A 27,498-nucleotide genomic window follows, 5' to 3' on the forward strand; every position below is an offset into this window, starting at 1 on the left:
GAATGTACCTGCTATATAAGACTGCTCGTGGAGTTCTGATATACTGAGAAGATCTGCATCTTGCTGTTGGCAGCTGGTTCGAGCTTGATGCCAGCTCAATACTGACTGTGTGTTCCTCTGGTACAAAACACCACTTACTGGATCACTGTCCCACCCTGACACGCCTGAAACACATACAGAACAACATTTAAACCGGCATTTCACTCGAACTTACAGCCGACTTAATATATGTCTTTCAGTATGCTCCTGGCCTACAAGACCAACACCGGATCTGCACCATCGTATCTCCACTCGCTAATGCAGATCTATGCTCCTGCCAGATCACTGCGGTCTGCAAAGGAACAACGACTAGTGGTACCATCCCAAAAAGGAAAATAGTCACTCTCCCGTACCTTCTCTGGATCTGTTCCACATTGGTGGAATGATCTACCAGCTGCTACAAGATCAGCAGACTCGGTTGCCATCTTTAAAAAACGCCTAAAAACGCATCTCTTCCGTCAACACGTCGCTGATTGATGTATCCTAATAGTCTTTCCTTCTTTAAAAACAATTAAAAATAAACAAAACTTTCTAACCTCACTATTCTTAGCTTTGTATACTGTGCTAGGCTTTAATGGACTAGTTTGATGCACTTATGTATTTTGTTGCCTATGTTGTTATAATTGCTTCCAATGTTTCCTCATCTGTAAGTCGCTTTGGATAAAAGCGTCTGCTAAATGACTAAATGTAATGTAAATGCAGTATTAGCTAAGTAAAAAAATGATGATGAAACTAAGTGCTTTGTAAACCCAAAGGACAGTTCTGCCTGTCAATAACTTGAATTATTAGCTACAGAATAATCTTCAAGTGTACAACACAACACAATGGGATGGCTATCGTAGTATTCCAGGAACACGGATTAAGGAAACATCTTTTTTGCTTGGACTAGTAGTTAATTCTCGGAAAGCTGTTTGTGTGCTTGTGTGGGATAGGATGTGTGTGTCAGCAGGTCAGTGTCCAACAGGTCTGCTCGCGTTTTATTACTCTTGTACGGGCAAAGCAACAGGAAGAGGAAAATAAAAGGAAAAAGTGCTGATCGAGATGTCATTTCTTTATCTATCTCCCTTCCCCTCTCTCTCTCTCTCTCTCTCTCTCTCTCTCTCAGCTGTATAGTAATTTACAGCTTTTCTACACAACTGTTGTTCAAATGTTTGTTAGCATATATAATATAATAATTGCATTTAATACTATAAACTACTATACTAGGCGTGTATTTTGTGTTCTTACCTTTGGTTGGGCAGAAGCCCCATTTCTTATCCGTGTCATAATCTGTCTCAGTTGAACACCACAGTCGGCCGTCTGATCTTCCCTCCACGATACACTCGGTGTACCACTTGTCATTAAACTTAAAGGGGAACTGACATGGCTTTCCAAATGAATTCCCGCCGAGAGAATAAATGTCTACAAGATACAAGAATTACAGGAAAGAGAAATGTTATACACGTTATACAGTACATGATATATACGGAAAATATACACTTTGGATCACTTGAGTGAAATGTGTCTTGATGGTGTTCCTTAAATGTCTGGAACTTTGTGTAGACGACAATATAATTTCGCAAAAACATTATAGTTTGTTTCATTACAAAACAAGAATGCATTTGTATCGTTGAAGAAGATGACTTGGACTGAATACTGAGGAAAAATCTGAAAAAGAGGTCAGAATAGTAGAGAACTTCTTCAGCAGTGTTATAATCTGAGAAGCTGCTTGATAACATTTCTGTAAAGACTACACACAAGAGATGATCAAACATGGAGTTTTCGTCTGTGTTATTTTATTCTTTTGAAGTGTTTACTAATAATATAAAATCTGTGGGGAAATAGATGAATAAGTGACCCTAAACTTTTGAACAGAAGCGGATATTCACTGTAGCCTCAGCATCTCATTAAAATGTTATTAATGAATTGTTTATGCATTGATATAATTGTTTATTTCAATCATTTATACAGTTATTCCTGTTTTATTAACCATTAAAAGCCTTTCCTTAACTTGTTCAATGATAAGTTTTAGTTTTGTGTGAGGTAAGCCCTCTGCATTTGGAAGATTATTTTATTCAAATGAACGTACATTGCATTGAGACCATATAATGTATATTTTGATTACTTGCGTTCTTTTTACTTTTCAATCTTGTGTTGCTAATGGAATTTTCTAGTGTTCGAGCAGCAAGAACTGGTAACTTTCCAAAACTAGATTAGAAGAGAATCCTGGAAAGCTTTCAAGACAGTATTGAGTTTATTATTGTGAATTACCTTGATATCCATGAGAACACAGATCTTCTTCACTCCCATAAATCTGCCAGCGACTCCAACCGCCACTTCCACTATAAAGCATCATATTCTTCTCCTTTGGATTGCCATAGTACATGTGTAACGGTTGATCTTTTAATCCAAACAAGGTCTCGTTCTTACATTCCCAGGTCTGTAGAGGACTGCTGTCTTTACAGGGCAGAAGAATAATTTTCACCCAGTCTTTGATGTCTTGAGCTCCCAAACAGAGTTTAAGAGAGACGCTGATGATTCTTGAAGATGAAACCCATCGGAAGCGCTGAGCGTCAGAAGAGACATCACACGCTGACGCCTGCACCACATTGGCATTCACCACATTCACACATCTGTTGTGATCCTTGTTGTAAATCAGAAAAGAGCCGGAGTCTACACAAAAAATAAAGTATATTATACATTTTAAAATGTTATTCCATACCACATGAGCACTATTCTAGAAGACATTCTTTAAAACCTACAGCATCCAGACATGATCCTAGAGATCCACTGACATGAAGAACTCGTTTTTAAAACTTAAAAAAGCGTATTATTAAAATAGAGAATATTGTTTACATGTACATCACAATAAGTTATTAAACATTTAAATGATAAGTAAACATTAATTCACAACATTTTTAGTTGATATGAAAACATAAAATAGATGTAATATGTATCAAACCTGTTTGACTGGACGGCTGTAACAAAACAAACAAACAAACAAAAACAAACAACAGAACAAGAGACGTCTTCATATCTGAACATTCACTTGCAATCTGCACATGAAGGAATCCAGCGTGTGTTTGAAGATTAAATCTCTTATATTAGCTCTTGACAGACTTTAACACTTATATCCTGTCATGTGCTCGAGGGGGGGTAAAGGGGGATGAGAGTGCGTTTAGGAAATTGGGGTGGTTGCAGTTTACAAGCCTGTCCTGCCACCAGAGTCAAGTCAAGTCAAGTCAAGTCAGCTTTATTTATATAGCGCTTTTTACAATTTTCATTGTTACAAAGCAGCTGTACAAGAAAAAATGACTATAAGTAAAACATAAAAGGTTATGGAATTCAAAACACAGGTCAAATATCAGACACACAATAAATTCCTATATGCAGTGTTAATTAAATAAGACTACCAAATTCTAGCAGCCCCCCCGGCCAGGCAAAACAGTGCAAAACAGTATGCAAACGGTGGCGAGGAACCCAAAACTCCATTGGAGGAGAAAAAAAACCTCGGAGGGAAACCAGGCCTAACCAGGGGATTCCAGTTCCCCTCTGGCAAAAACTGCAGCCTCTGCACAAGCTCAACAGTGCTTGCACAACAAGGCGAAAATAAAAAAAAAATTAGATTTAAAATTATCATTAATAATCTAATAGTGGCTGAAGTTTTGTAGGGACGTCACTTCCTTCGTCCAGCATTTGTCAGGTCTAGGAATGGATTTCGCCCTGCCCGCTCCGCTCTTGTAACCTTGGAACAATGAGACAAGACTGGCTGAGAGTAGAGTACTGTTCTGCACTCTTTGATGCAACAAATGCATCAGTTGTTATTGGAAGTGTCCCTGGTTCCGGTTGATCTAACTAGTGCAGCCTAGATCTTTGAAATACATATATTATGATAATCTAGTGTATGCAAGATTAAAAAGATGCGTCTTTAGTCTAGATTTAAACTGACAGAGTGTGTCCGCCTCCCGGACATTGCAGGGAAGACTGTTCCAAAGTTTAGGCGCTAGATAGGAAAAGGATCTGCCGCCTGCACTTGATTTTGAAATTCTAGGTATTACCAACTGACCTGACGCCTGAGAGCGTAGTGCACGTGATGGACTATAATACGTAAGAAGTTCTCTCAAGTAGTGAGGAGCTAAACCATGCAAGGCTTTATAGGTAATAAGCAAGATTTTAAAATTTATGCGATGCTTTATAGGTAACCAGTGCAAGGTTGACAGAACCGGGCTAATATGCTCATACTTTTTTGTACGTGTAAGAACTCGAGCTGCCGCATTTTGGACCAGTTGGAGTTTTTGTAATAGGCCTGCAGGGCAACCACCTAATAGTGCATTACAGTAATCTAGTCTTGATGTCATAAAGGCATGTATAAGCTTCTCCGCATCTGATGATGACAGCATATGACGTAATTTAGATATATTTTTAAGATGGAAAAACGCAATCTTACAGGTTTTGGCGACCTGGTTCTCAAATGACAGAGTACTATCGAATATAAAGCCAAGATTCTTAGCTGAAGATGAGGGTTTTATGGAACATCCATCAATAGTTAAGCAGTATTCTTGGTTGTTACGTAGGGCGGTTTTCGGTCCGATAAGTAACACTTCAGTTTTGTCCGAGTTCAGTAATAAAAAATTGCTACTCATCCACTTTTTTATATCGACAATGCATTCCACTATTCGATGGAATTGCTGTGTTTCGTGAGGCTTCGAGGAAATATAAAGTTGCGTATCATCAGCATAGCAGTGAAAGCTTATTCCGTGTCGCTTTATTATATCTCCTAGGGGTAACATGTATAATGCGAAGAGCATAGGCCCTAGTACTGAGCCCTGTGGTACACCGTACTGGACTTGCGATTTGCGTGATACCTCATTGTTTATTTTTACATATTGGAAACGGTCGCATAAATAAGATCTAAGCCATTTCAAAGCTATTTCCTTAATACCGACATCATTTTCAAGTCTATGTAGGAGCATGCTGTGGTCAATGGTGTCGAATGCAGCACTAAGATCTAGCAGCACCAATAAGGAGATACAACCTCGGTCGGACGCCATAAACAGATCATTTGTAACTCTAATCAGAGCAGTCTCTGTACTGTAATGTGCTCTAAATCCAGACTGGAAATCTTCATTAATCTCATTCCTTTGGAGGAAGGAACATATTTGAGTTGAGACTACTTTTTCCAGAACTTTAGATAAGAAAGGTAGATTCGAAATAGGTCTATAGTTAACTAGTTCTCCAGGGTCCAGATGGGGTTTTTTGACAAGGGGCCTTATAACAGCCACCTTATATGCTTTAGGCACATGTCCTAATGTCAGAGATGAGTTAATAATGCTAAGTAGAGGATCTATAATTTCTGGGAGCATCTCTTTCAGAAGATTTGTAGGTATAGGGTCTAGCATGCATGTAGTCGATTTAGATGATCTAATGATTTTCGATAGTTCATCGTGATCTATAGTAGAAAATAAACGTAATTTCTCCTTAGGGGTGCTGTAGTAAGTCGTTTGTTCAGCGGGTTTCGCATCTGGTTGCATAGTTATAATTTTCTCTCGAATATCTTGGATTTTATTTGTGAAATAGTTCATAAAATCATCACTGCTATGCTGGTATACAGCATCAGAAGTCGCTGACGATTTATTTTTGGTTAATTTAGCCACTGTATCAAATAAAAACCTAGGGTTATGCTGGTTTTCTTCTATTAGTGATGAAATGTAGGCGGATCGAGACGTTTTTAGGGCTTTCCTGTATTTTTTTGTACTATCCTTCCAGGCAGTACGAAATACCTCTAATTTAGTCTTTTTAAAGTTGCGCTCCATTTTTCGTGCCGCTTTCTTTAGAGCCTGAGTGTGTTCATTTTTCCACGGTGTCGGTCTGTCATTTTTAATCTTCTTTAAGCGCAAGGGAGCAACTATGTCTAGCGTTTCCGAGAAGGTGGCATTAATATTTTCAATAGTAAAGTCAAGATCTTCAACGTTATTACTCATGCTAGAGATTTGAGACAATTCAGACAAATTATCAAGAAACGCACCTTTTGTAGTCGAAGTTATTGTTCTACAATATTTGTAACTTGGAGTTTGATTTGCCACCATTGGGTATTGAAGCAAGCATGATACCAGATAATGATCTGAGATGTCTTCGCTCTGCTGAAGGATTTTAACATCGACCACGTTTATACCGTAAGACAAAATTAAATCTAAAGTATGATTACGAAGGTGAGTAGGTCCTGACACATGTTGACTAACGCCCATGGAGTTAAGAGTGTCTTTAAAAGCCATTCCTAAAGCATCGTTATCATTATCTACATGAATGTTAAAGTCACCAGCAACAAGGACTCTGTCTGCAGACAGTACTAGTTCTGATAAGAACCCACCAAATTCTTTAATAAAATCAGTGTGGTGCCCTGGAGGCCTATATACAATAGCCAGAATAAATTTTAAAGATGTTTTGTCCTTAATATTAGGTATTGATGCATCAAGTACCATGACTTCAAAAGAATTGTATTTAGGATTAGACTTCTGAGAAATGCTAAAAGAGTTACGGTAAAGTGCAGCAACACCTCCCCCTCTGCCTTTTAGGCGAGGCTCGTGTGTATAATAGTAATCTTGGGGGACAGACTCATTTAACGCAATATAGTCATCTGGCTTTAGCCATGTTTCTGTTAGACAGAGCATGTCTATTTTATGATCTGTTATCATATCGTTAACAAAAAGTGCTTTATTAGAGAGAGATCTAATATTTAGCAATCCGAGTCGTAACAGTTGATTATCTGTATTATGTTCATGTTTAGTTAGTTTAACGTTAATTAAATTACCTTTGAGAGGTTTACGCTTTATTTTATGTTTACTAATCCGGGGGACAGACACAGTCTCTATTTTATGATGTTTGGGAGAAAGTATTATCGCATGTAGTGTATTATGTGTGTTCTGCAACGTGAGACGGCAAGCAGACCGTTGGTTAAGCCATTCAGTCTGCTCCCTGACCTGGGCCCCAGTGAGTCAAGTTTTAGCATTAAGACTATGTGCCATATTTCTAGAGAGTAGAGAAGCTCCAGCCCAGGAGGGGTGGAGACCATCTCTTTTCAACAGGTCAGGTCTGCCCTCAAAACTCTTCCAGTTATTTATAAAAACAATATCATTCTGCAGGCACCACTCAGACAACCAGCCATTTAGTGATGATACTCTGCTATGTATCTCATCACCACGATAAGTGGGGAGGGGGCCAGAGAATATTACAGTGTCTGACATCGTGCTTGCGAGCTCACACACCTCTTTAATATTATCTCTAGTGATCTCCGATTGACGGAGTCGAACATCATTTGTGCCGACGTGAATAACAATCTTACTGAATTTACGATTAGCCTTAGCCAGCACATTTAAATTTGACTTGATGTCAGGCGCTCTGGCTCCCGGTAAACATTTGACTATGGTGGCTGGTGCCTCTATGTTAACGTTCCGAACAATAGAATCACCGATAACTAGGGCACTTTCAGCAGGTTTCTCAGTCGGTGCGTCGCTGAGCGGGGCAAACCTGTTCGAGACTGTAGTCGGAACGGTTGAGTGGTGTTTTGACCTGCGACTACACCGTCTCACAGTCACAAAGTTTCCCAGCTGCGGGGGTTGTTCAACCGGAACCGAACTGTGCGCGCTAGTATTGCTCGCATCCAAAGTGTTTTCTAAGCTCCTTACATTCTTACTATCCTCAGATAAAGATTGGATGCGAGACTCTAATACTGTGATCTTCTCTGTCAGCCTAGCTATTTCCCTGCATTTATCGCATGTAAAACCCTCGCCGCTGACAGAGAAGGCTAAGCTAAACATATGACATGAGGTGCAAGTGACAATAATAAGAGAAGAAGCCATAACTCACCGGGTTTGAAGAGTAATTCCAACTTACCAAGGCTGCTCGGTGATTCTTAGCATATACGCTTTAAAGAGAAACCGTTAGCACACAAGACAGCTAGAAGGCGAGATGATATTTAGCAGTGTAAACAGAAAGCCCGCTAGCACGCTTGTGCTATGCTAACGGCGCTGAGTGTTTTGGTTTAAGATTTTCAAAGTAAATAACCAGGAGAGGTTATTGAGATATCAGGATAAGTTAGCAACGACAGTGATAATTAACAATGTATGCTATGAATAAAATACACTAATATGAAAGAAGTGCAAGTTAAGTGATACAACAACCTGATTCCGTGTTGTAGAGTAGAGGAGTGGAGAAGAGAGAAGGAGAAGAGAGGAGGAGAGGAGAGGAGGAGAAGAGAGGAGAGGAGAGGAGAAGAGAGTGTCTTTCTTTCAACAGGGCTGAAAATGCTGATCTGGTAAATTGCACACACAATGGCAGCTCTGGAGGCTTCAGAGGTTTGACACAGTCATCTGGAAATCCTGTTTCCTGTCAGAATTCAATCATGTGTGTGAAGTCACATACAGAAGGACATGAAAGGTGAAAGAAACTATTTGAAACCTTTAAACGTCTTTATGCTACGACCAAACCAATCAGCAAGAAAATACATCTAAACAAAATAAAGCACGTGTCAGATGTAAACAAAGATAAATGGACAAAAAGGATTAAGTAAACACATCACTTTACTTTTTTACCTTTTGTGTGTAAAACTGTTTTTAGTTCACAGTAATTCTGCTGTTTAATATTCTCCCCTTATCTCACATCTAACCATCCACATTTCTAATCCACAGTTAAAAAAAGATAGCGGTTTTAAAAATACACTTTGTGTTTCCTCTGCAAATCAATGTTTACCGCAGTCATACAGATTTCTGTCGGTTGCATGAGGAAAGCATGTTTGTTACTCAAGTCCTATTCATAGTCAACCTATTCAAAGATCCTGTTATAATCTGTAAATATATTACATCGTTATTATAAAAAAACATAAAGCAGTTCGGTGTTCATTCAGCATTAAATTTAATGAGACTTACATAAGTCAATTTAATCTGCGTATGATTATGAATATGATAGCTATGATTTTTGTTCTAGAAACAACAATATTTTGAATATTAAAAAAGAAAGATTTACCCGGAAAGAACAATAAAATAACAGATGCCATCAAGTAAAAAATTCACATTTTGGTATTCAAGCTCACTATACAAATTCGAGCATTCATTCATATTATACTTATAAAACCAAATAGATATTCCTGTACTATTTTATTCTTTAATAGACACATGCTGTGTATTATGAGGTCAAACCACCAGAGAATTGTTTTCATTTTGATTAAAGGGAATTTTAACTCAAATTAAAAACAGTACAATATTACACAGTAATCACATCTACAGTAAGTTACTGTAAAACTACAGCAAAGTTTAACAATGTAGATAAATGACTGACTGAAAATGTTTCTTACACAAAATGACTGCAACATCAAGACAATGATCATTCAAACTAGTGCACAAGTTTAACACTTCAACATTTCAAATGTTCAATGTGCAAAACGTCCTTAAAACATCCGTTGGGGCAAAAATAAAACATTATACACGAGCCTTTCAGACACATTCACTCAAATACTTGAGTTTAATTCAAAACAACATTAAAACAATACACACAAAGATACCAACTAATCCGTTACACAAATTTAACATTTACATTTATGCATTTGGCAGATGCTTTTATCCAAAGCGACTGACATTGTATTGTACTACACATTTGTTTCGAAGTATGTGCAATCCCTGGGATCGTACCCATGACCTTGGCGTTGTTGACGCCATGCTCTAACCACTGAGTCCTACAGTACATATAAATTCAGGAAAAAAATTTAATGAACATAAGTGCTAAAAAGCCGCCAGGCTTGTTTCTAAGAAAAGTTATAACCAACTAACCATCCCATAATCTTCAGTCACTGAAAGTGTTCTAGATAAACAATTAAAACTAAATTATTTTTAGCTGTTATGATCAATAAAACACAATACAGAAATAAACAAAACAAGATTTATAAGAAAAGCTGATGTCATGTCAGATTGCCGACATATAAAACTCAACTTTTGACAATAGATTCCTTTATGAAAAAACAAATCCATTCCGGACAAGGGATTAAAATGGCTTCTTTTAGAATGAGGGCTTTGTGTGTTTGTGTTAAGCGTGTTCATTTTGTTCAATGTTTGCGACGAGTCCTTTAGTATCAATAGTTGTAGGCGGTCGTGAGAGATCGGAGTTGTTATAGAGTCTGTTGTCAAACGTACGCTGTCCAATCACACGTCTGGGAATTCTCTTAAAGAACAGAAACCCGACAACACCTGCAACAGCGACGATGATCAACACCACCCCTACAGCGATGCCAGCCGAACTGTGAGACGTCTCTTCTACATGATGCTCTAGAATACAAGAATACATGAACATTGATGGAAAAAATGAAATGCAGTGAAATGTAGATCTACAGTAGTTCTACACACCTGACACTGACGGCTTCTCTGTTGGTGGTATGACTGAAAGAGAAACACACATGTAGATTAGTATATTAGATGATGTAATATGAATGCATACTGTATGTTGTGTTGTTTGTTTGTTTGACGGACCTTTAGCAGTCTTGCAGATATAAGCTCTGCGATTATTACAGTTGTTGTTACTCCACATTCCAGTGTTTGACTGAACTTCCACACAGTCACCGGCGTTATTGGGCATCCGCGTTTTCCAGTTTGTGTAATCCACAACCGTGTTATCAATCCACATCCATTCACCTGTGAAACACAAACATCGCATTTTCTTTATCTTCTTCAACATGGATTAAGATATGATTTAGATCAGTGGTTCTCCACTGGTTTGGCCATGTAACCAACATTTTCCCATGATCTTCAAGCTGCGACCCACTTTATAGGACATCATATGTTGTTTGTTTTAAAAAATAAGTGACCAATACTAAAATACTATCGGAAATGTGTGATTAATATGACCAATACTGATAAATTAACCTATAAATTAAGGTTAAGGCCATTTGATAGCACTCCCAACTAGTTGGTTTAGAGCCGCAACCGTAATATAAATACATACAAAATAATAAACAACATGTCATTTTGGGGTTATGGAAACAAGAATTAACATGGTTTCTACATAATACTAACATGAACTGTTAATGAAAGATGAATATTAATATCGGGTCTTCCTATCGCTTGTCGGTTGGCGCGTGGGCCTTTCTTTCACCTTGCCGTGGGCATGCTTTTCCGGGAGAATGGTCCAAAAAACTGAATAGGATCCCTGATTGAGTCTTATAAAAAACTTTCCAAAACAAGTGTAAGTGCTGGGGGAGTGTATAGAGCACAGAAATACTACGTCATACGTAGTACTCATGTACTCATTTTTTAAACAAGCTGACAAAGTTTAACAAGTTGCCAGCACGTTTAACGGTGTAAAGTCAGAATGCATGATATAGCATGTTTCCCTATCTTTAAGAAAATAACAATTGAATAATGACAACTGACATTGTTCCTGCCAACATCTCACCTTAACGCAGATATTGAATTGGAACAGCGAGCACTCACTTGCTCAAGCTGCGTTCAGACTGCCAGTGATTGTATTGCTGTGTGTCGCCAGTCTTTAGCTACGACCATTATTAGAAGGCGTTCCTAGCTTTATTTGTCCTATATACACGTTCATAAAAAATCCTGCAGTAACACACTAGAGGCAGCTGAAGTGAGCTCTGCTACTGTACTCCTATTGGTAGTCGCTCCCGAATGTCGCTCATCATTTGCATAAAATCTCAACTTTGTCTATTCCCTAGACACGCCCTCTTCCTGACACTCGTCTCACTGGGTGTCACTACTCTACTGTTGAAATGAATGGCGTTAGGCATCTGCCAACAGCTATAACACATGTCTTTCAAAATAAAAGTCTCAGACCAGAAAAACATTTAGAATGATGTTTCTATTTAGCACAGTCGCTAAATTAACAAATAAACAGACACCACCTGACCTGGCTATTCCGCCGCACCTAGGTAGCAATGAATTCATGAATTTTTTTACAGAGAAAATCGAAAACATTCGTGACAAAATTGTAAAAACTCAACGTCCAAATCTGTCCTATGAATTAGCACCAACCATCGCTCCAAAAGAAAGGCTACAGGGTTTTTCACCTATAAAACAGGAAGATTTAATTCAACTTATCGCAACTTCTAAACCTACAACTTGCTTACTAGACCCCATACCAACTAAATTATTAAAAGAGCTACTACCTGTTGCAATTGAGCCCATTTATAACATTATTAACTCGTCAATTAATCTAGGCCATGTCCCAGGACCCTTTAAGATGGCCGTCATTAAGCCTCTAATCAAGAAACCAAACTTAGATCCAAATGAACTAGGAAACTATAGACCGATTTCAAATCTCCCATACCCGTCTAAAATACTAGAAAAAGTAGTGTGTACTCAGTTGTGCTCTTTCTTACAAAATAACAACATGCACGAAAAATTTCAGTCAGGCTTTAGATCGTATCATAGCACTGAAACTGCGCTCGTTAAAATTACAAACGACCTGCTTATAGCATCAGATAAAGGTCACATCTCACTCCTGGTCCTGCTTGACCTTAGTGCTGCGTTCGATAACGTAGACCATAACATGCTTCTAGATCGCTTACACAACTATACCGGTATTGAGGGACAGGCACTACAATGGTTTAGATCTTACTTGTCAGACAGACATCAATTTGTCCATTTAAATGGGGAATCATCCAATCTAACGCAAGTAAATTATAGATTATGTTATGATCTAGTCTTTCTCCTTTTCCTGTGCTTCCCTCTCCTGATCACACTCGGTATTTTACACACACACCTACTTAACGCACGCACTCATCACACACTCTCCTCCAGCTGTCTCTTGTTTCCCCCTGCCTTCCGCCTGATTCCGCGCACCTGTACTCTCTTCCCGGTAATTACACTGGCTACTTCTTTCCTCTCCTTTCTCTATCTCTTTGTCAGATCGTTTGTTGTTCTCCAGTGAAAGGAGTTACTCTGCCCTAGCTCTCCTGTCACCCCGGGTATTGTGGTGTTGCAGATATTGCTATTTATGCTATTTGCTCTAACCTGTTTTCTCCGTGTCTGCTCAGTGCTACGGTTGTTTTTGCCATTGCCGCTTCGGGGTTCCGCTGACCACCCGCTGCGTCATCTCCCGAGGGACTAAGTTATCGGTGGTTCTTTCTTCCCCCATCTACGGACGCTGTTCCGGTTTCTTTCAGTTAATTATCTGCGGGAGGATTTCTGTTTTGTCTGCCACTGCGGGAGATTCCCTTGTTTTCCCATTAAAGACTTTATTGACTGTGATTCGCTTTTGGGTTTTCTCTATCCATATAACAGATTACCTCAGGGATCGGTTCTGGGACCCGTGCTGTTCTCCATATCCATGCTTCCCCTTGGAAACATTATTAAAAAACATGGAATTAGCTTCCATTGCTATGCAGATGATACTCAGCTATATATCTCATCAAGACCAGATGATTCCTCCCAGCTATCCAAATTGGCAGAGTGCATTGAAGATATAAAACATTGGATGACCTGTAATTTCCTTCTTTTAAATTCTAATAAAACAGAAATATTACTTATCGGACCAAAGACAAGCAAAACAAATATTTCTGATTATAAACTGCAAGTTGAAGGATGTACTGTTACTCCAACAAATACAGTAAAAGATCTAGACGTTAAATTAGACAGCAACCTGTCATTTCGAAATCACATCTCAAATGTCACAAAAACAGCCTTTTTCCACCTAAGAAATGTTGCCAAGTTACGAAATATTCTGTGTGTTGCTGACGCGGAGAAGCTTATTCATCCATTTATGACCTCAAGACTTGACTACTGTAATGCGCTACTTGGTGGTTGTCCTGCATCATCAATAAACAAACTACAGTTAGTTCAGAACGCAGCTGCCCGAGTTCTAACCAGGTCCAGAAAATACGATCACATAACCCCAATTTTATCAACCCTTCACTGGCTACCCATTAAGTATCGTATTGACTTTAAAGTTCTCTTAATCACTTATAAAGCCTTAAAGGGTTTAGCCCCTACCTACCTAACAGAGCTTCTACCACACTACAACCCATCACGCTCTCTAAGATCTCAAAACTCAGGACTTTTGATAATACCTAGAATAACTAAATCCACCAAAGGGGGTCGAGCTTTCTCATAGGTAGCACCTAAACTCTGGAATAGCCTTCCTGATATTATTCGAGGATCAGACACACTCGCCCAATTTAAATCTAGATTAAAGACACATCTTTTCAGCCAAGCATTCACTTAATGCAAATCACCAGGAGATGCTGACATTAGATATTATTTACTAGAATAATTTGATTTGTTATATAAAACGCCATGTAGTGTGTTTTACCCTTTCTTGGGTTTTTCGTTTTATTTTTCCCCTGTAAAGCTGCTTTGGAACAATGCAAATTGTGAAAGGCGCTATATAAATAAAATTGAATTGAATTGAATTGAATGTTTTTTGTTGTTGTTTTTCTTTGACTGTTCACTCCGCGAGTTGAGAAACACTGCTTTAGATGAACACATGTTGTAGCCTGACCCGTATGACTGCGGTGCATTCCTATCCAGAATGAGTCGACTTCATCATGAAGGATCTCCAGATTCTGATGAATAAACTGTGACTCTGCTGGGTCCTCAATACTCAATAAGGATGCACCTGAAATCACAGAAAACTATTACTAATAGGAAATTATTGAATGGGTTCATTCTCAACTTAAGTGATGTTCACAACTAGAAAGTAAAAGTAATGTATAAAAAAAGTGTCTCACCCATTCTCATACATTCCACTGTGGCATGAGCCCAGCTTTCTCTTATGGAGGTCATGAATGTATAGCAGTGTCCTCTAAATGGGATCCAACCTTTATGCTTCTTTGATTCGGGGCAGTTACCCGGCAGCTGAGGGGGATCTGTGGGGGCAATAACTGTGGAGTGGTGTGGGGGTTAGTGCATATGGAATTTATTAATCTCCTTATTTTGACTAGTCGATTCTAAAAATATAACTAAACACAGATTCTGGCCAAAAAGACAAAAAGAATGATTGTTGCCCTCGGCTGCAGTTGTGTCAACACGCCGCTCAGGTGGGGCTGTGTCGCCATCAACACAGTTAGGTGCTGACTTAACTTTACAAAAGATACACAATTATACTCAATAGTTTCTGCCTAAAATCTTCAACATTACTTGACTCTTCATTTGAATAATTTTTAGTTTTCTCAATTAGCCTCAAAGCAACAGCTTGTTCAGTGAAGGGCATATTCGTCTAGTACATTAAACAATTCATATGCTCTATCAAAGCATGCACTCGAATGCCATTGGCTCCTGCTTTACATTCCTTTTGAAGGCAAGAAGCTCTTAGTACTCAAGGGAGAGATTTCAGTGAATTCAATGCAGTGTGTACGAGAATGATTCGTTCACTTAAAAGATTCATTCAAAAAGAACGATCCATTCACAAACGTTACATCACTATGAGCTATAGGCCTAACAATGATCATAAGACACATATTGTGTGCAACACTTTTGAAGAAAAGTCATCCGAATTACCGATGTTTCTGACGTGTTCTTTTTGACAGCAACACACTGTCTATAAGAATCAAACGTTAAATAAACTGAAACTAAATCCAGTAGGCTATGTGTTGCACCCAATCAAAATGTACAGAAAGTATTAAATTTGCAATAAATGTAAGAATTCAGTTTGATGCCTTCGCTTTTTCCAGGTGAATAAGTGACCAGTAAAGCATTCGCAAACTAAAGACTCTTAAACAAATTGACAGAAGAAAATCTGGTTGATTCATTGAGTGATTCACATAGTGACAGAATTACAGGAATATCCGGAAAGCCAGAAAGATCAGTGATTCCAACCACCCGAATCACAGGATGATCTCCTTACAGCCTTAATGCAGACGATACCGGAGCATCCAGTCCTGCACAAACCGGCTGAAGGACACAGCTTTTTTCCTCAGGTTGTTAGACTGCTCAACAACGGTTTATACACTCACCTAAAGGATATTTAGGAATGCCTGTTCAATTTGTAGGTGGCAGACGGGCCGCTCTGAGTATTTCACAATCTGCTCAGTTACTGGGATTTTCACAAACAACCATTTCTAGGGTTTACAAAGAATGGTGTGAAAAGGGAAAAACATCCAGTATGCGGCAGTCCTGTGGGCGAAAATGCCTTGTTGATGCTAGAGGCCAGAGGAGAATGGGCCGACTGAGTCAAGCTGATAGAAGAGCAACTTTGACTGAAATATCCACTCGTTACAACCGAGGTATGCAGCAAAGCATTTGTGAAGCCACAACACGCACAACCTTGAGGCGGATGGGCTACAACAGCAGAAGACCCCACCGGGTACCACTCATCTCCACTACAAATAGGATACAGAGGCTACAATTTGCACAAGCTCAACAAAATTGGACAGTTGAAGACTGGAAAAATGTTGCCTGGTCTGATGAGTCTCGATTTCTGTTGAGACATTCAGATGGTAGAGTCAGAATTTGGCGTAAACAGAATGAGAACATGTATCCATCATGCCTTGTTACCACTGTGCAGGCTGGTGGTGGTGTAATGGTGTGAGGGAGGTTTTCTTGGCACACTTTAGGCCCCTTAGTGCCAATTGGGCATCGTTTAAATGCCACGGTCTACCTGAGCATTGTTTCTGACCATGTCCATCCCTTTATGACCACTATGTACCCATCCTCTGATAGCTACATCCAGCAGGATAATGCACCATGTCAAAAAGCTCGAATCATTTCAAATTGGTTTCTAGAACATGATAATGAGTTCACTGTACTAAAATGGCCCCCACAGTCACCAGATCTCAACCCAATAGAGCATCTTTGGGATGTGGTGGAACGGGAGCTACGTGCCCTGGATGTGCATCCCACAAATCTCCATCAACTGCAAGATGCTATCCTATCAATATGGGCCAACATTTCTAAAGAATGCTTTCAGCACCTTGTTGAATTAATGCCACGTAGAATTAAGGCAATTCTGAAGGCCAAGGGGGTCAAACACAGTATTAATATGGTGTTCCTAATAATCCTTTAGGTGAGTGTATATATCCTGTGTATATACTGTACATTGTATTTTTCGTACAGTCTGTCTTTGCACTGTTTGTCTCCACTACATACTGTCACTTAACTGTATGACAAACAACCCTATGACTTTACAGACTTGTCTTTCCAACTGCATTCTACTTCGTATGTACCTCGAGTTGAGTTGAGATTAAGAACTTCACTACCCAAAATCCTCAAAGGCTCCTCAACAGATCCAACAATCAGAGATCGAATGGATCGTTTAGATGATAATTAGAAAGATTTACCTTTGGATCGTTTGCAGAGGGAATAATATGTGTTGTTGCACGCTGCAGTTTTCCAGTCGCCATCCGTGTCGATGTAAACACAAGCTAAATTGTTTCTGGGTTCTCCTGCGGCCCATTTACTGTAGCTTAGAAGCCAGTTATCCACCCAGCGATACCGTCCACCTGTCTGGACCAAACAGATTGAATATTTCTAAACAGAAGATCAAATCAAGCGTACCACACCGTGAGATGAATCGAGTACCAGGTTGCTGTTGAGGCCGATCCACAAAGGTTCTCTGATGGTGTCGACTCTGAGGTTGTTGTACGCCTGACTGATGGAGTCCAGCACACTAGCAAGATCGGCATCATCGGCTTTACACTCTCTTCTGGCTTCATCCCAGCTCATCTTCACCTGCTGCACCTTGTATGAATCGTTGCCCAGACTGAAGAATTTCTGTGGCACTGCTGTGGTCACGGGAGCAGCCAGCTGAGAGTCTACGACACACAAAAACACACTTACACATCTAACACAGCTCACGTTCAGTAAGAGATTCATGTGTGATGATATTGAGTTTGTGTTCACCTGTGTTCCTCTTGCAGATGAAACCTCTCTCATCTGTACACACTTCAACTTTCCACAAACCGGTCAGCTTCTCTGGACTTCTAACCATGATAACACAGTCATAATTCTACATGGGAAAGAAATCAGATTTGTGCATAGTTTAGTGCACGTTCATAATCAATTTTACGTCACATTTATACTGTAGTATATCTAGTGCTGTAGCCACCCAGTACGGTGTCAATGGTGTACAGAAACACAGTGACAGTAATAGGGCACATGCATTCAAATGAAATCTGCCGTAGTAGACACGTGTTGATATAAACCACAATAACTAAAATTTCTGCATGAAACTGTAACCTGTCATTTTGTGTGCCGAAACTAGTCGATGCAAACCCAACATTTCTAGCGAAAACGATCGAACAACATAATTCCTCATCAATTACTACTATATGTTTTTTCTGAACCAAAAAAATATTTTTCTCTCTTTCAATTTTCTGTGCACTTGCTGATGACATCATGCACGCTTGCCTCTCTGTCATGGAAGCTTCTTGACACGGGCCACGAGGCAGGATGTCCTTTTATCCAGTTTGTGTATCGGACGCTTTTACCATCAGTCCAAACAAACTTCATCTCCCAGTTGACGTCATTCAATCCGGTCCACACGTCATCAGCAGAACTGAGCATCAGAGTTGTGAGAAACGCTACAGAAAAGATTCAAGGACAAATGAAACCGTCTAACTTTATTGAACATTCACTTGTTTACAAACTTCTGCAAAAATGGGATTTCAATTCCACGCAGGATTCAGGATTAAAGGAGGTTACGTGTTAAGAACAGATATCAGTGTAATACTCACATTGCTCTGTGTGACTCTGAATGGACACCAGGTTACCTCCATGTGAAATGCAGTGATCTCGCGCTTTATGCCACGACATCTTATTATCAAAAAACTTATAACACTGTTTGGAAACACAACGCTCAGAATTAAAGCTAACAAAGTATTATTTTAAAGGAACTAGCAGAGAATATATGACACTTTTGATATTAAGAGATGAATCATATCATTTTTTCATTTAATAATTTAGAAGATGCTTTTCTCCAAAGCGACTTACAGATGAGGTAAACAATGGAAGCAATTGGAACAACATAAGGACAACAAAGTGCAGTAAATCTGGTGTCAACCTACCACAGAATACTGAGTAAAGTTTTTTTATAAGGATAGAAATAGTAGAAAATAAATTAAAGTCAGAACTAATTGGTCATTTAATAAAACATTCAAAAAAATCTATTTTCTGTTACTTCTAGAATCTTCAGAATTGTGAAAATTTAAATATGAAATAAATTATGGCTCCCAGATGTGTCAAGATTATGTTTTTTTTTGGACTGTAATGATTCTCACTTTTCCTCGGAAGCGCGTCCATTCAGGAGCACAGCCGCCCGCCGCTACAGTAGACGGAGACATTGTGGTGTTGACAAAATCTGACGTCCTTTTACAGATAGAGGGTAGCGACATGCCACAGTTGATATCATTCCAGCGTCCTACAAAAACACAAACAAATGATTGACAAACGATGAAGCTTCATTGACATCATACAGGAACAACTCTGAAAGGTTCTTACCTGTTCTCGGAAAAATGGTCACACAAGTTTCATCATTGTTGGCAAAATTTGGCTCATTGTTATCCCATGCGGTGTACACTACGGGTGAACCGTCCACCCAACTACACACGATGGGAGAAAAAAATATGATTTTATTAAACTAAACAGCGACTTGTATTATTTAAGTTTATTGTACATAGATTTGGCCTTTTATACTCACCTAAATGATTTATCCAATTCTAAAACCAACCCAATGTAATGCTGAAATTCTGCTATCTGTAAAGAAAAAGGTCCCATTTCATTCTACTCAAACTTTTATCTGAAAAACGTTTGTTTGTAAATTACACTGGAAACCATTGACAGTCATTTACCTGCTTCCATAAAAACTTCCTCTCGCTTTGACCGGTAATGACGGCGAGATCAGCGTGATTCTTCTTACAGAACGCTCGAGCTTCTTCCATAGGAAGCTGATCATTATTAATAAAGTACTGACTGCCATTGAACACGATCCAGCCATCAGAAGTCTTGTTATATTCTATTGACAAAATATAAACAACAACATCTATAATATTTCTAAAAATAAACTTAAATTTAGTGACTAAGAAAAAGGTAAACATTAAGTCAAGATAATTTTTCTAATTCCATAGATTTTTTTCCTGTGCGCATCAAGAAAATGCATCTTGATTCAAGAATTTTGAGTCATTTGTAAATTATTTTTTGCAGTGTTTGGATGCACACAAGAGGACCAATTAGGATTTCTTTGATATGTGAATGGGCTCATAAGTGACAGTAGGAAATATGGAGGAAACATGTGCAACTCTAAATCTGACTGTTTTAATGAAACTCTTGTCAAGGAGAGCAGCTCAAACTACAGTATTTCTTCTGTTTGTTTCATGTTTCTTTTTGAGCGCTATTATTCCTGTGTTAACATACACCCATAAACTGTGATTATGGCTAGAATTTTATAACATCAAGACCTTAAAAACAAAGTCAACAATGCCAACAGCCTTTGGCCAACAGCCTAACAGTTAACATTATCATATTTGCCATCAGCCGCTTTTTACGTCTAGACATTAGCTCCGTGCTTTTAAGTGAAAAACAATAATTTGATCCGGACACATTCAATTCTTTGTTTTACTAATCAAGAAGGTGTGTAAAGCTTTTTTCTGTACGCGCTCATCTTAACACATACTTAAGCAGTGCCTCTGTGCTGGTGCGGTAAGCGTCAGCGGTAGTTTCGGCCCGAAAGAGTAAAGACCGACGAGGGTAAAGACCGACGAGAGTAAAGACCGACGAGAGTAACGACCGACGAGGGTAACGACCACTCCACCGAGCAAAGACACCGGCAAGGCACAGCAGTATATTTAACATACCTTTGTTTCTATTTTAATTGTTTACTAAAATCATGTGTTTCCAGTTTATTCCAGTGCTTCTGACCACTTCATCACTTTCAACATAGAGCTCCCTACAAGCACTACACAAACACCACCGGTTTATTTTAGACGGAACTTCGCTATCTCTCCCCTAGCCCCCTTTCTGCTAAAGTGACATTCTCTCTTTCCTCCAACTTTGCATCTCTAGATGCTGACACTGCCACCGACACCTTATGCTCTACACTAACATACTGTCTAGATAATCTCTGTCCTCCAGACAAACAAGACCAAGAATCCTGCTGACCAAGCGGACTACCAGTCACTCCTCTCCTATTTCTCTGCTAGTGTTACCACAGTGAAAACATTTTTCTATCCCACCAAGGTGTGCAATGCACCTAACACTCGGCAGCATTTAAAGACCTTTAACTGTCTTTCTTTGCCCCCTCCTGAATTTCGGCAAAAATTTGCACCGCGTTAACCAATCAAAAGCTTGCTCTTGTAGGGACGTGATTATGACATAGCAGGCGGAGGTAGAAATCCAAAACAACAATGAAGGACTGCGCCTCCCAAGAATCTGATGGACCCAGAAACGGCACCAAACGAGTCTACGTCATTCTTCAGCCTTCCATAGTACATAATGTGCGGCTACCTTCAACAAAATCCATGTCCCCCAATCCCATGATGTGAATTTCACATGCGAATGAAGCGAGTAAACTCAAAATGTTCAAGCCTCCAGATCATGTGCTAAATAGCTGCAAATGTTTTAAAACAACAAATGGGTTTACATTCTTGAATCAAGATCCATTTTCTTGATGAGCAAAACTTCCTAAGGAGCCTTTTGTTTATTTTAAGCACAAATTTAAAAATCTAAAAACCTTTTTACTCATCAAGAAAATACATCTTGATTCAAGAATCTTTAGATATTTGTACTGGACTAAAATACCAAAATACTAAGTAAGAAAGCCAGTTTTTGCAGCGTATAACACATGTAGGAATTATTTTTTACCTTCAAATACTGACTTGGGTGGGGATTTTGGAGTGACACCTGATGAAAGAGCAGAATTAAAACACAAGGACAAATGATTGTATTTGGTTTAGAAAACTTTGCTTGCCGGATGCGAGAGAGTATTTAACACGTCCGTTCAGAGAAATGTTGCCAATGCAAAGACATTCAAAGTTCACACGTGTCTTACAATACTTGCTGTACCTATTGAAATCTGACAAATCCAGTTATTATAAGCTTCACAATCTCGATCATTCCAACGGCATCCAAAAGAGCTACATTCTGCACAGTGTTCCTCATCATTAGCATTGTTCGGTTCTCCAAAGTTCCAGTTTTCATAATCAGACTAAAACAAATACAAACACACAAGAACAGACAGCAGGAGCATGATACAAAACATGTCAAATATCCAGATCAATATAAGGAGAAAACAGTCGGACACAGGAAATCACTCACAGGAGTTTGATCTGTCCACACAAAACCAGAATTACTGTCCAGTGAAGTGAAGCCGATCCACGCCGGGTCCGAACTAAAATACCTGCAAACAGCGTTAAAACTCTAGTCACATACTCTATTAAATCATTGGTTCTTTAGGAAAAAGTTATCCTATTTATCAGGAAAGGAGTTGAAATTCTTTGAAACTATAAATTGGTCAATTCCTCTTCCTGTTATTTCAATGTAAGTGTCACGTAACGTGGTGGGTGAGAGAAGAACCCAAGCACAGGCAGCAATACGGGGTAACACAGATTTTAATAAAAGGGAACAAAAACACAAAACCCACAATGGGGTAAAATACAGGGGATAACAAAGACCGCAAAAACAGGAACGAAAAACTCACGGCGGGTAACCAGCTGTAACAAAAAAGGGCGCTAACGCTGGGCCACAGCCTAGGGACAAATCCTCAGAGCAGTTACACAGCACATACAGTTACCGAGATGTACGAGCAGTACGAGAACAAACGAGCCCAGGACAGAGAATACAAGGGAATTAAATAGGGAGACGAACAAAGGAGATAACGATGGGCAGGAGTGGGTAATGAGACACAGGAGGAAAGCTATACTAGGAACGAGAGGGGCGGGGCCAAATGACGAGACAGGAGAGAACGCATATTAAGTCCTGATTGACAATAATATGATTCTCTCCACATAAAACACTTGGGTCTGTCTTGATTTTCTGGTCTAGGGGCAGAATCATGACAGTAAGATCTCGAACACATTTCAGCACTCACGGTACTTTTACTGTTTCTTGTCTTGAGTGGAAGCTTGCTAAATCACCACCAACAGCTCGACAGAAATCACGAGCCTCAAACCAAGTCTTCTTCTCCATCTTTATCCTTCTGTAGAGCTGAGAAGTACAAAAGACTGTCCTGAGCTGAAACATTGAACCTCTCACCGACACAAAGGCCGTTACAATATTACACTTCTATGATGTGCGTTTACCTGAATGCAGTTGTGTGGATCTTTTTTAATCCAGTCTTGTGGGCAGTTTGGAGGTTGTGTGGTCGGAGGCTCTGTGGTTGTAGCGATTCCTTCTGCCGTTTTCTTACAGATGTATTTCTGTTTAGTGTTACAGGCCAGAACATCCCATAATCCTGCTGAAGATCCTGTTAACATCGCCACGCAACCCTGGTGCCTACCTGAACATCACAAAACAACGACATGAGAAGAGAGATATGACATTCATGAGTGAAGCTGCACACCTGCATGAAACTCCTCAACACACCTGGCATGCCGACATTAAAGTGTGTGAACTTGACTTCAACACCATTACTCCACTGGAAGAGCGCCACCTGCTGAGCATTAGACAGACCGATCCAGAAATATTTCTCAGGCCGAAGACCAACCAGACTGATGAGAAACGCATTCTCATACCTGATGAGCGAACATACAACACTGTTTTATTCTCACTGTCAATCAGTGTCAAAACATCTAAAACATGATCAAATATTTCAGGTGAACTTCACCTGCTGGAAACATCAACCAGACTCGCTGCGCTCTGCTCACATGTCAGTTTGGCATCAGTAAAAGTTTGGGTTTCCATGGCAACATTATAACAGTAATAGCCAAACCTGATCCAACCCTGTGGAGACATTCACACCATCACCAAACCGTCCCTTCAATACAATAATAAAACACAACATATCAAATAAAAAGCAGCTTCACGTATGATTTTTTCGACTCACAGCGGGACATCCAGGACTGATCATGTGTGTGGATCCTTCAGGTTTAATGGAAGCTTTCTTCTTACAGATGTAACCATGTGCTGTTCCACACGCTTCATCTGCCCACTTTCCCTCCTAATACACACAAAACCACCAGAACAAACTCACAAACATCACCGTGTCAAATGTTATGATGACCATAAAAACACAATATCAAAAGTCCCCACCTTTCCCTTCATAAGCACACAATCCTCCATGCGATTGGTGATGTGTGAAGGTTCTCCAACAATCCATCTGGTGAAGGTGACGTGTTTTCTATCCGACCACTCAAACAGATTCTGAATCTTCTGATCATTGAGACCAATCCACAGCTCATCACTGGACACTACACAACACAAACTCACAATTTTAGACAAAGTTTTTTTTAAATGATACATTATTTAAATAAGCTGCAACTATTAATGATTATTCGTTTACATCTTTCCAAACGTTCTCTTTCAAAAAACATGCCTTTTTAACAAAGCAGGATCTTTCTTCAGCTGCGCATGAGCAAGATCGCCAGGGTTTTGATTAGAGGACATTAAAGTTTTTAAACAAGACCTAATTTGACAAAAGTTTAGAATAGTGATCTGTGTGTTTGTGTGTTATTGCAGCAGACGTACAGTATCCACTCTGTGATATGATGAAACTGTGCTCCTCTATGTTGTGTATGCTGGCCAGATCTGATCCTTCTTTATGACACGCTGCCAAAGCGTCGCTCCACATCTTCTGAGAGCGCTGCAGATAATAACAGTGACCGGCGTACGGCACCCACGCCGCTGGACAGAAGAACGTCTGATCTTTACCTGACACACACACAGATAAACATTTAACACTGACACTGGAATACAGTATGTGCTGTGCTGTGCTGTGCTGTGCGTGTTGTACCTATTGAAGGTGTGATCTCTGTTGAATTGCCCTTGCGGCAGATGTAGCCCAACTTCTTACTGCACGACAAACTTTCCCACTTTGAGGCTTTATCAGCGTTTAATGCAGCACAGTTCAGACCCGGCTCCAGAGACGGGTGACCTACAGTCAAACAATACCAACATTGACATCATCTACACACCATTCAGATGCTTTTTCTACATACACGTGACGTACCAGGAGCCCAGTTGAGATATCTGAATGGGTTTCCATTACTCCATTGCCAGCCGGTCTCAAAGTCAAGACTGCTCAGTCCGATCCATAGAGCAGAACCCATGTGATCTGTCAAACCTGAAATATCATTTTAGTTTAGCTTGATAGTAGAATCTGTGTGTGTGTAAAGAGCAGAAGATGTGAATGTACCTGCTATATAAGACTGCTCGTGGAGTTCTGATATACTGAGAAGATCTGCATCTTGCTGTTGGCAGCTGGTTCGAGCTTGATGCCAGCTCAATACTGACTGTGTGTTCCTCTGGTACAAAACACCACTTACTGGATCACTGTCCCACCCTGACACGCCTGAAACACATACAGAACAACATTTAAATACACATTGTATATTCTAATTGAATGTGTTTTACTGTATTTTATGAATGAAACAAAACACGTTCTTACCTTTGGTTGGGCAGAAGCCCCATTTCTTATCCGTGTCATAATCTGTCTCAGTTGAACACCACAGTCGGCCGTCTGATCTTCCCTCCACGATACACTCGGTGTACCACTTGTCATTAAACTTAAAGGGGAACTGACATGGCTTTCCAAATGAATTCCCGCCTAGAGTATAAATCTCTACAAGACACAAAGGTACAAGAATTACAAAAAAGAGAGAGAGCGATTGGTGGGTTCCGACTCATACATTTATAGACAGTGGGGCAGGAAGCTATAGTGTATCAAAATTAACTTTAGTGCCAAAATTTATCATTGAAATTAAATTATTAAAGTTTGTTCATTGATATGGATTGTTCATGCATTTACTCAGTTCTCAATTTAGTTTTTTGTTTCTTTGAAATAACTTTGCGGAGAAATGGTGGCGTTCAAATGTTAAATTCTTCTATATTGGTTTTCCAAATGTTTTTTGACTCTATGAAAATAGCAGTGTTTGAACCTTGATATCCATGAGAACACAGATCTTCTTCACTCCCATAAATCTGCCAGCGACTCCAACCGCCACTTCCACTATAAAGCATCATATTCTTCTCCTTTTGATTACCGTAGTTCATGTGTAAGGGTTGATCTTTTAATCCAAACAAGGTCTCGTTCTTACATTCCCAGGTCTGTAGAGGACTGTTGTCTTTACAGGGCAGAAGAATAATTTTCACCCAGTTTTTGATGTCTTGAGCTCCCAAACAGAGTTTAAGAGAGACGCTGATGATTCTTGAAGATGAAACCCATCGGAAGCGCTGAGCGTCAGAAGAGACATCACACGCTGACGCCTGCACCACATTGGCATTCACCACATTCACACATCTGTTGTGATCCTTGTTGTACATCAGAAAAGAGCCGGAGTCTACACAAAAATACCTTGCTATTAATTATTTGCTTCATTTACATTTAGTCATTTAGCAGACGCTTTTACCCGAAGCAACGTACGTGTCAATGCGTCAATATGTCACTGTACACTCTGAACCTTTTGTTCCATAAAGAACCTTTAACATCTAACATTTTGATGATAAAAAGGTAAGAAACAGATGGTTCTTTAATGAACCTTTGACTGAATGGTTCTTTGTGGAACCAAAAATGGTTCTTCTATGGCATCACTGTGAACAACCTTTTAAGCACCTTTATCTTTATTTTAATATAAAGTCTAGATCAGTTGGTAGAGGAATTGCTTTTGAACATTTAAAGATGAAGTGAAGATTTAGTGAAGATTAAGTCACAATAAAACTGGAAATATTAACATATGAAATAAATGTTGTTAAATGAGTATCATACCTGTTTGACTGGACGGCTGTAAGGAAACAAACAAACAAATGAGAACAAACAGCAGAACACGAGACGTCTTCATATCTGAACATTCACTTGTGATCCGCACATGAAGGAATCCAGCGCGTGTTTGAAGATTAAATCTCTTATATTCACTGTTGACATGTGTCCAGGGGGGTTCATATGTTAAAGGTATAAATGCTGTCCAACCACCTTCATGACTGCTCAATGCCATTGTATAACTACGGGGACAGGATGAAGCTCATTAATCATATGTTAGGCATCACGCGCTTCTGAATCAGTGTGAGGTCTCAGCGGGTCTGTGAATTTTCCAAGTAAGGCGTGTTCATGAAGCAGCGTTTTCGTAAAAGTAACACTGTCCTAACATAAAAAACAAAGTTACTTAAAAAGCAAATGGAGAGCAATTGGAAACTTCCGCTTAAGTCTCAGATATTTCTCATGAGAAAAAGAGTTAGAAATGTCTAGAGTTTCAGAAGAGATTTCTGCCGTTTAAAGTCAATATTGTGAGGCAAGCTATTGTTGAGACCAAAATGTCCAATCTCTCCAAAAAACTCAAGACTTCTCACGTCTATAAGAAAAGGATTGTCGTGAAGTTATAAATAATATGTTGACAAATCAGACAGATTA

At 39.4% G+C, this 27,498-nt stretch overlaps 2 protein-coding genes across 2 annotated transcripts in view; both read right to left on the reverse strand.

Annotated features, from left to right (window-relative positions):
* LOC306892088 (macrophage mannose receptor 1-like) overlaps positions 1–8,359 on the reverse strand; it is a 36,241-nt gene extending 27,882 nt beyond the window's left edge. The window contains exons 1-4 of the mRNA XM_079452882.1: positions 2,981–8,359; positions 2,290–2,691; positions 1,267–1,440; positions 9–164 (exon numbers count right to left, since the gene is read on the reverse strand). Coding sequence (XP_079309008.1) covers positions 9–164; positions 1,267–1,440; positions 2,290–2,691; positions 2,981–3,053 — 805 coding nt within the window. The 5' untranslated portion in view covers positions 3,054–8,359. The remainder of the gene's footprint in view (positions 1–8; positions 165–1,266; positions 1,441–2,289; positions 2,692–2,980) is intronic.
* Positions 8,360–8,910: 551 nt separating this feature from the next.
* LOC306895564 (macrophage mannose receptor 1-like) lies at positions 8,911–27,040 on the reverse strand. The gene is made up of 30 exons (XM_079458922.1): positions 26,860–27,040; positions 26,033–26,434; positions 25,543–25,716; positions 25,291–25,446; positions 25,105–25,218; positions 24,889–25,029; positions 24,624–24,806; positions 24,189–24,346; positions 23,983–24,096; positions 23,764–23,879; positions 23,523–23,671; positions 23,240–23,436; positions 23,029–23,144; positions 22,257–22,338; positions 22,005–22,146; positions 21,804–21,842; positions 19,796–19,959; positions 19,645–19,700; positions 19,446–19,546; positions 19,226–19,365; positions 18,683–18,785; positions 18,357–18,529; positions 17,850–17,955; positions 17,529–17,761; positions 17,288–17,453; positions 14,741–14,893; positions 14,512–14,628; positions 10,530–10,691; positions 10,407–10,439; positions 8,911–10,328 (listed from the first exon to the last, which is right to left on the reverse strand). Exons 1-30 carry the CDS (start codon positions 26,930–26,932, stop codon positions 10,090–10,092), a joined length of 4,302 nt encoding a protein of 1,433 aa, XP_079315048.1. The 5' UTR covers positions 26,933–27,040; the 3' UTR covers positions 8,911–10,089.
* Positions 27,041–27,498: the final 458 nt, after the last annotated feature.

This window comes from Barbatula barbatula (genome assembly GCF_947034865.1).
Source record: "Barbatula barbatula genome assembly, chromosome: 1".
Taxonomy (NCBI): domain Eukaryota; kingdom Metazoa; phylum Chordata; class Actinopteri; order Cypriniformes; family Nemacheilidae; genus Barbatula; species Barbatula barbatula.

Bases quoted from the DNA above. Each gene is read 5' to 3' on its own strand.
- LOC306895564 (XM_079458922.1), bottom strand. From the start codon at position 26,932: ATGAAGACGTCTCGTGTTCTGCTGTTTGTTCTCATTTGTTTGTTTGTT. The intron at 23,880-23,982 runs GTGAGTCGAAAA...ATGTCTCCACAG, and splicing joins TCAGTCCTGGATGTCCCGCT to GGTTGGATCAGGTTTGGCTA. The intron at 23,672-23,763 runs GTGAAGTTCACC...TTCGCTCATCAG, and splicing joins CTGGTTGATGTTTCCAGCAG to GTATGAGAATGCGTTTCTCA.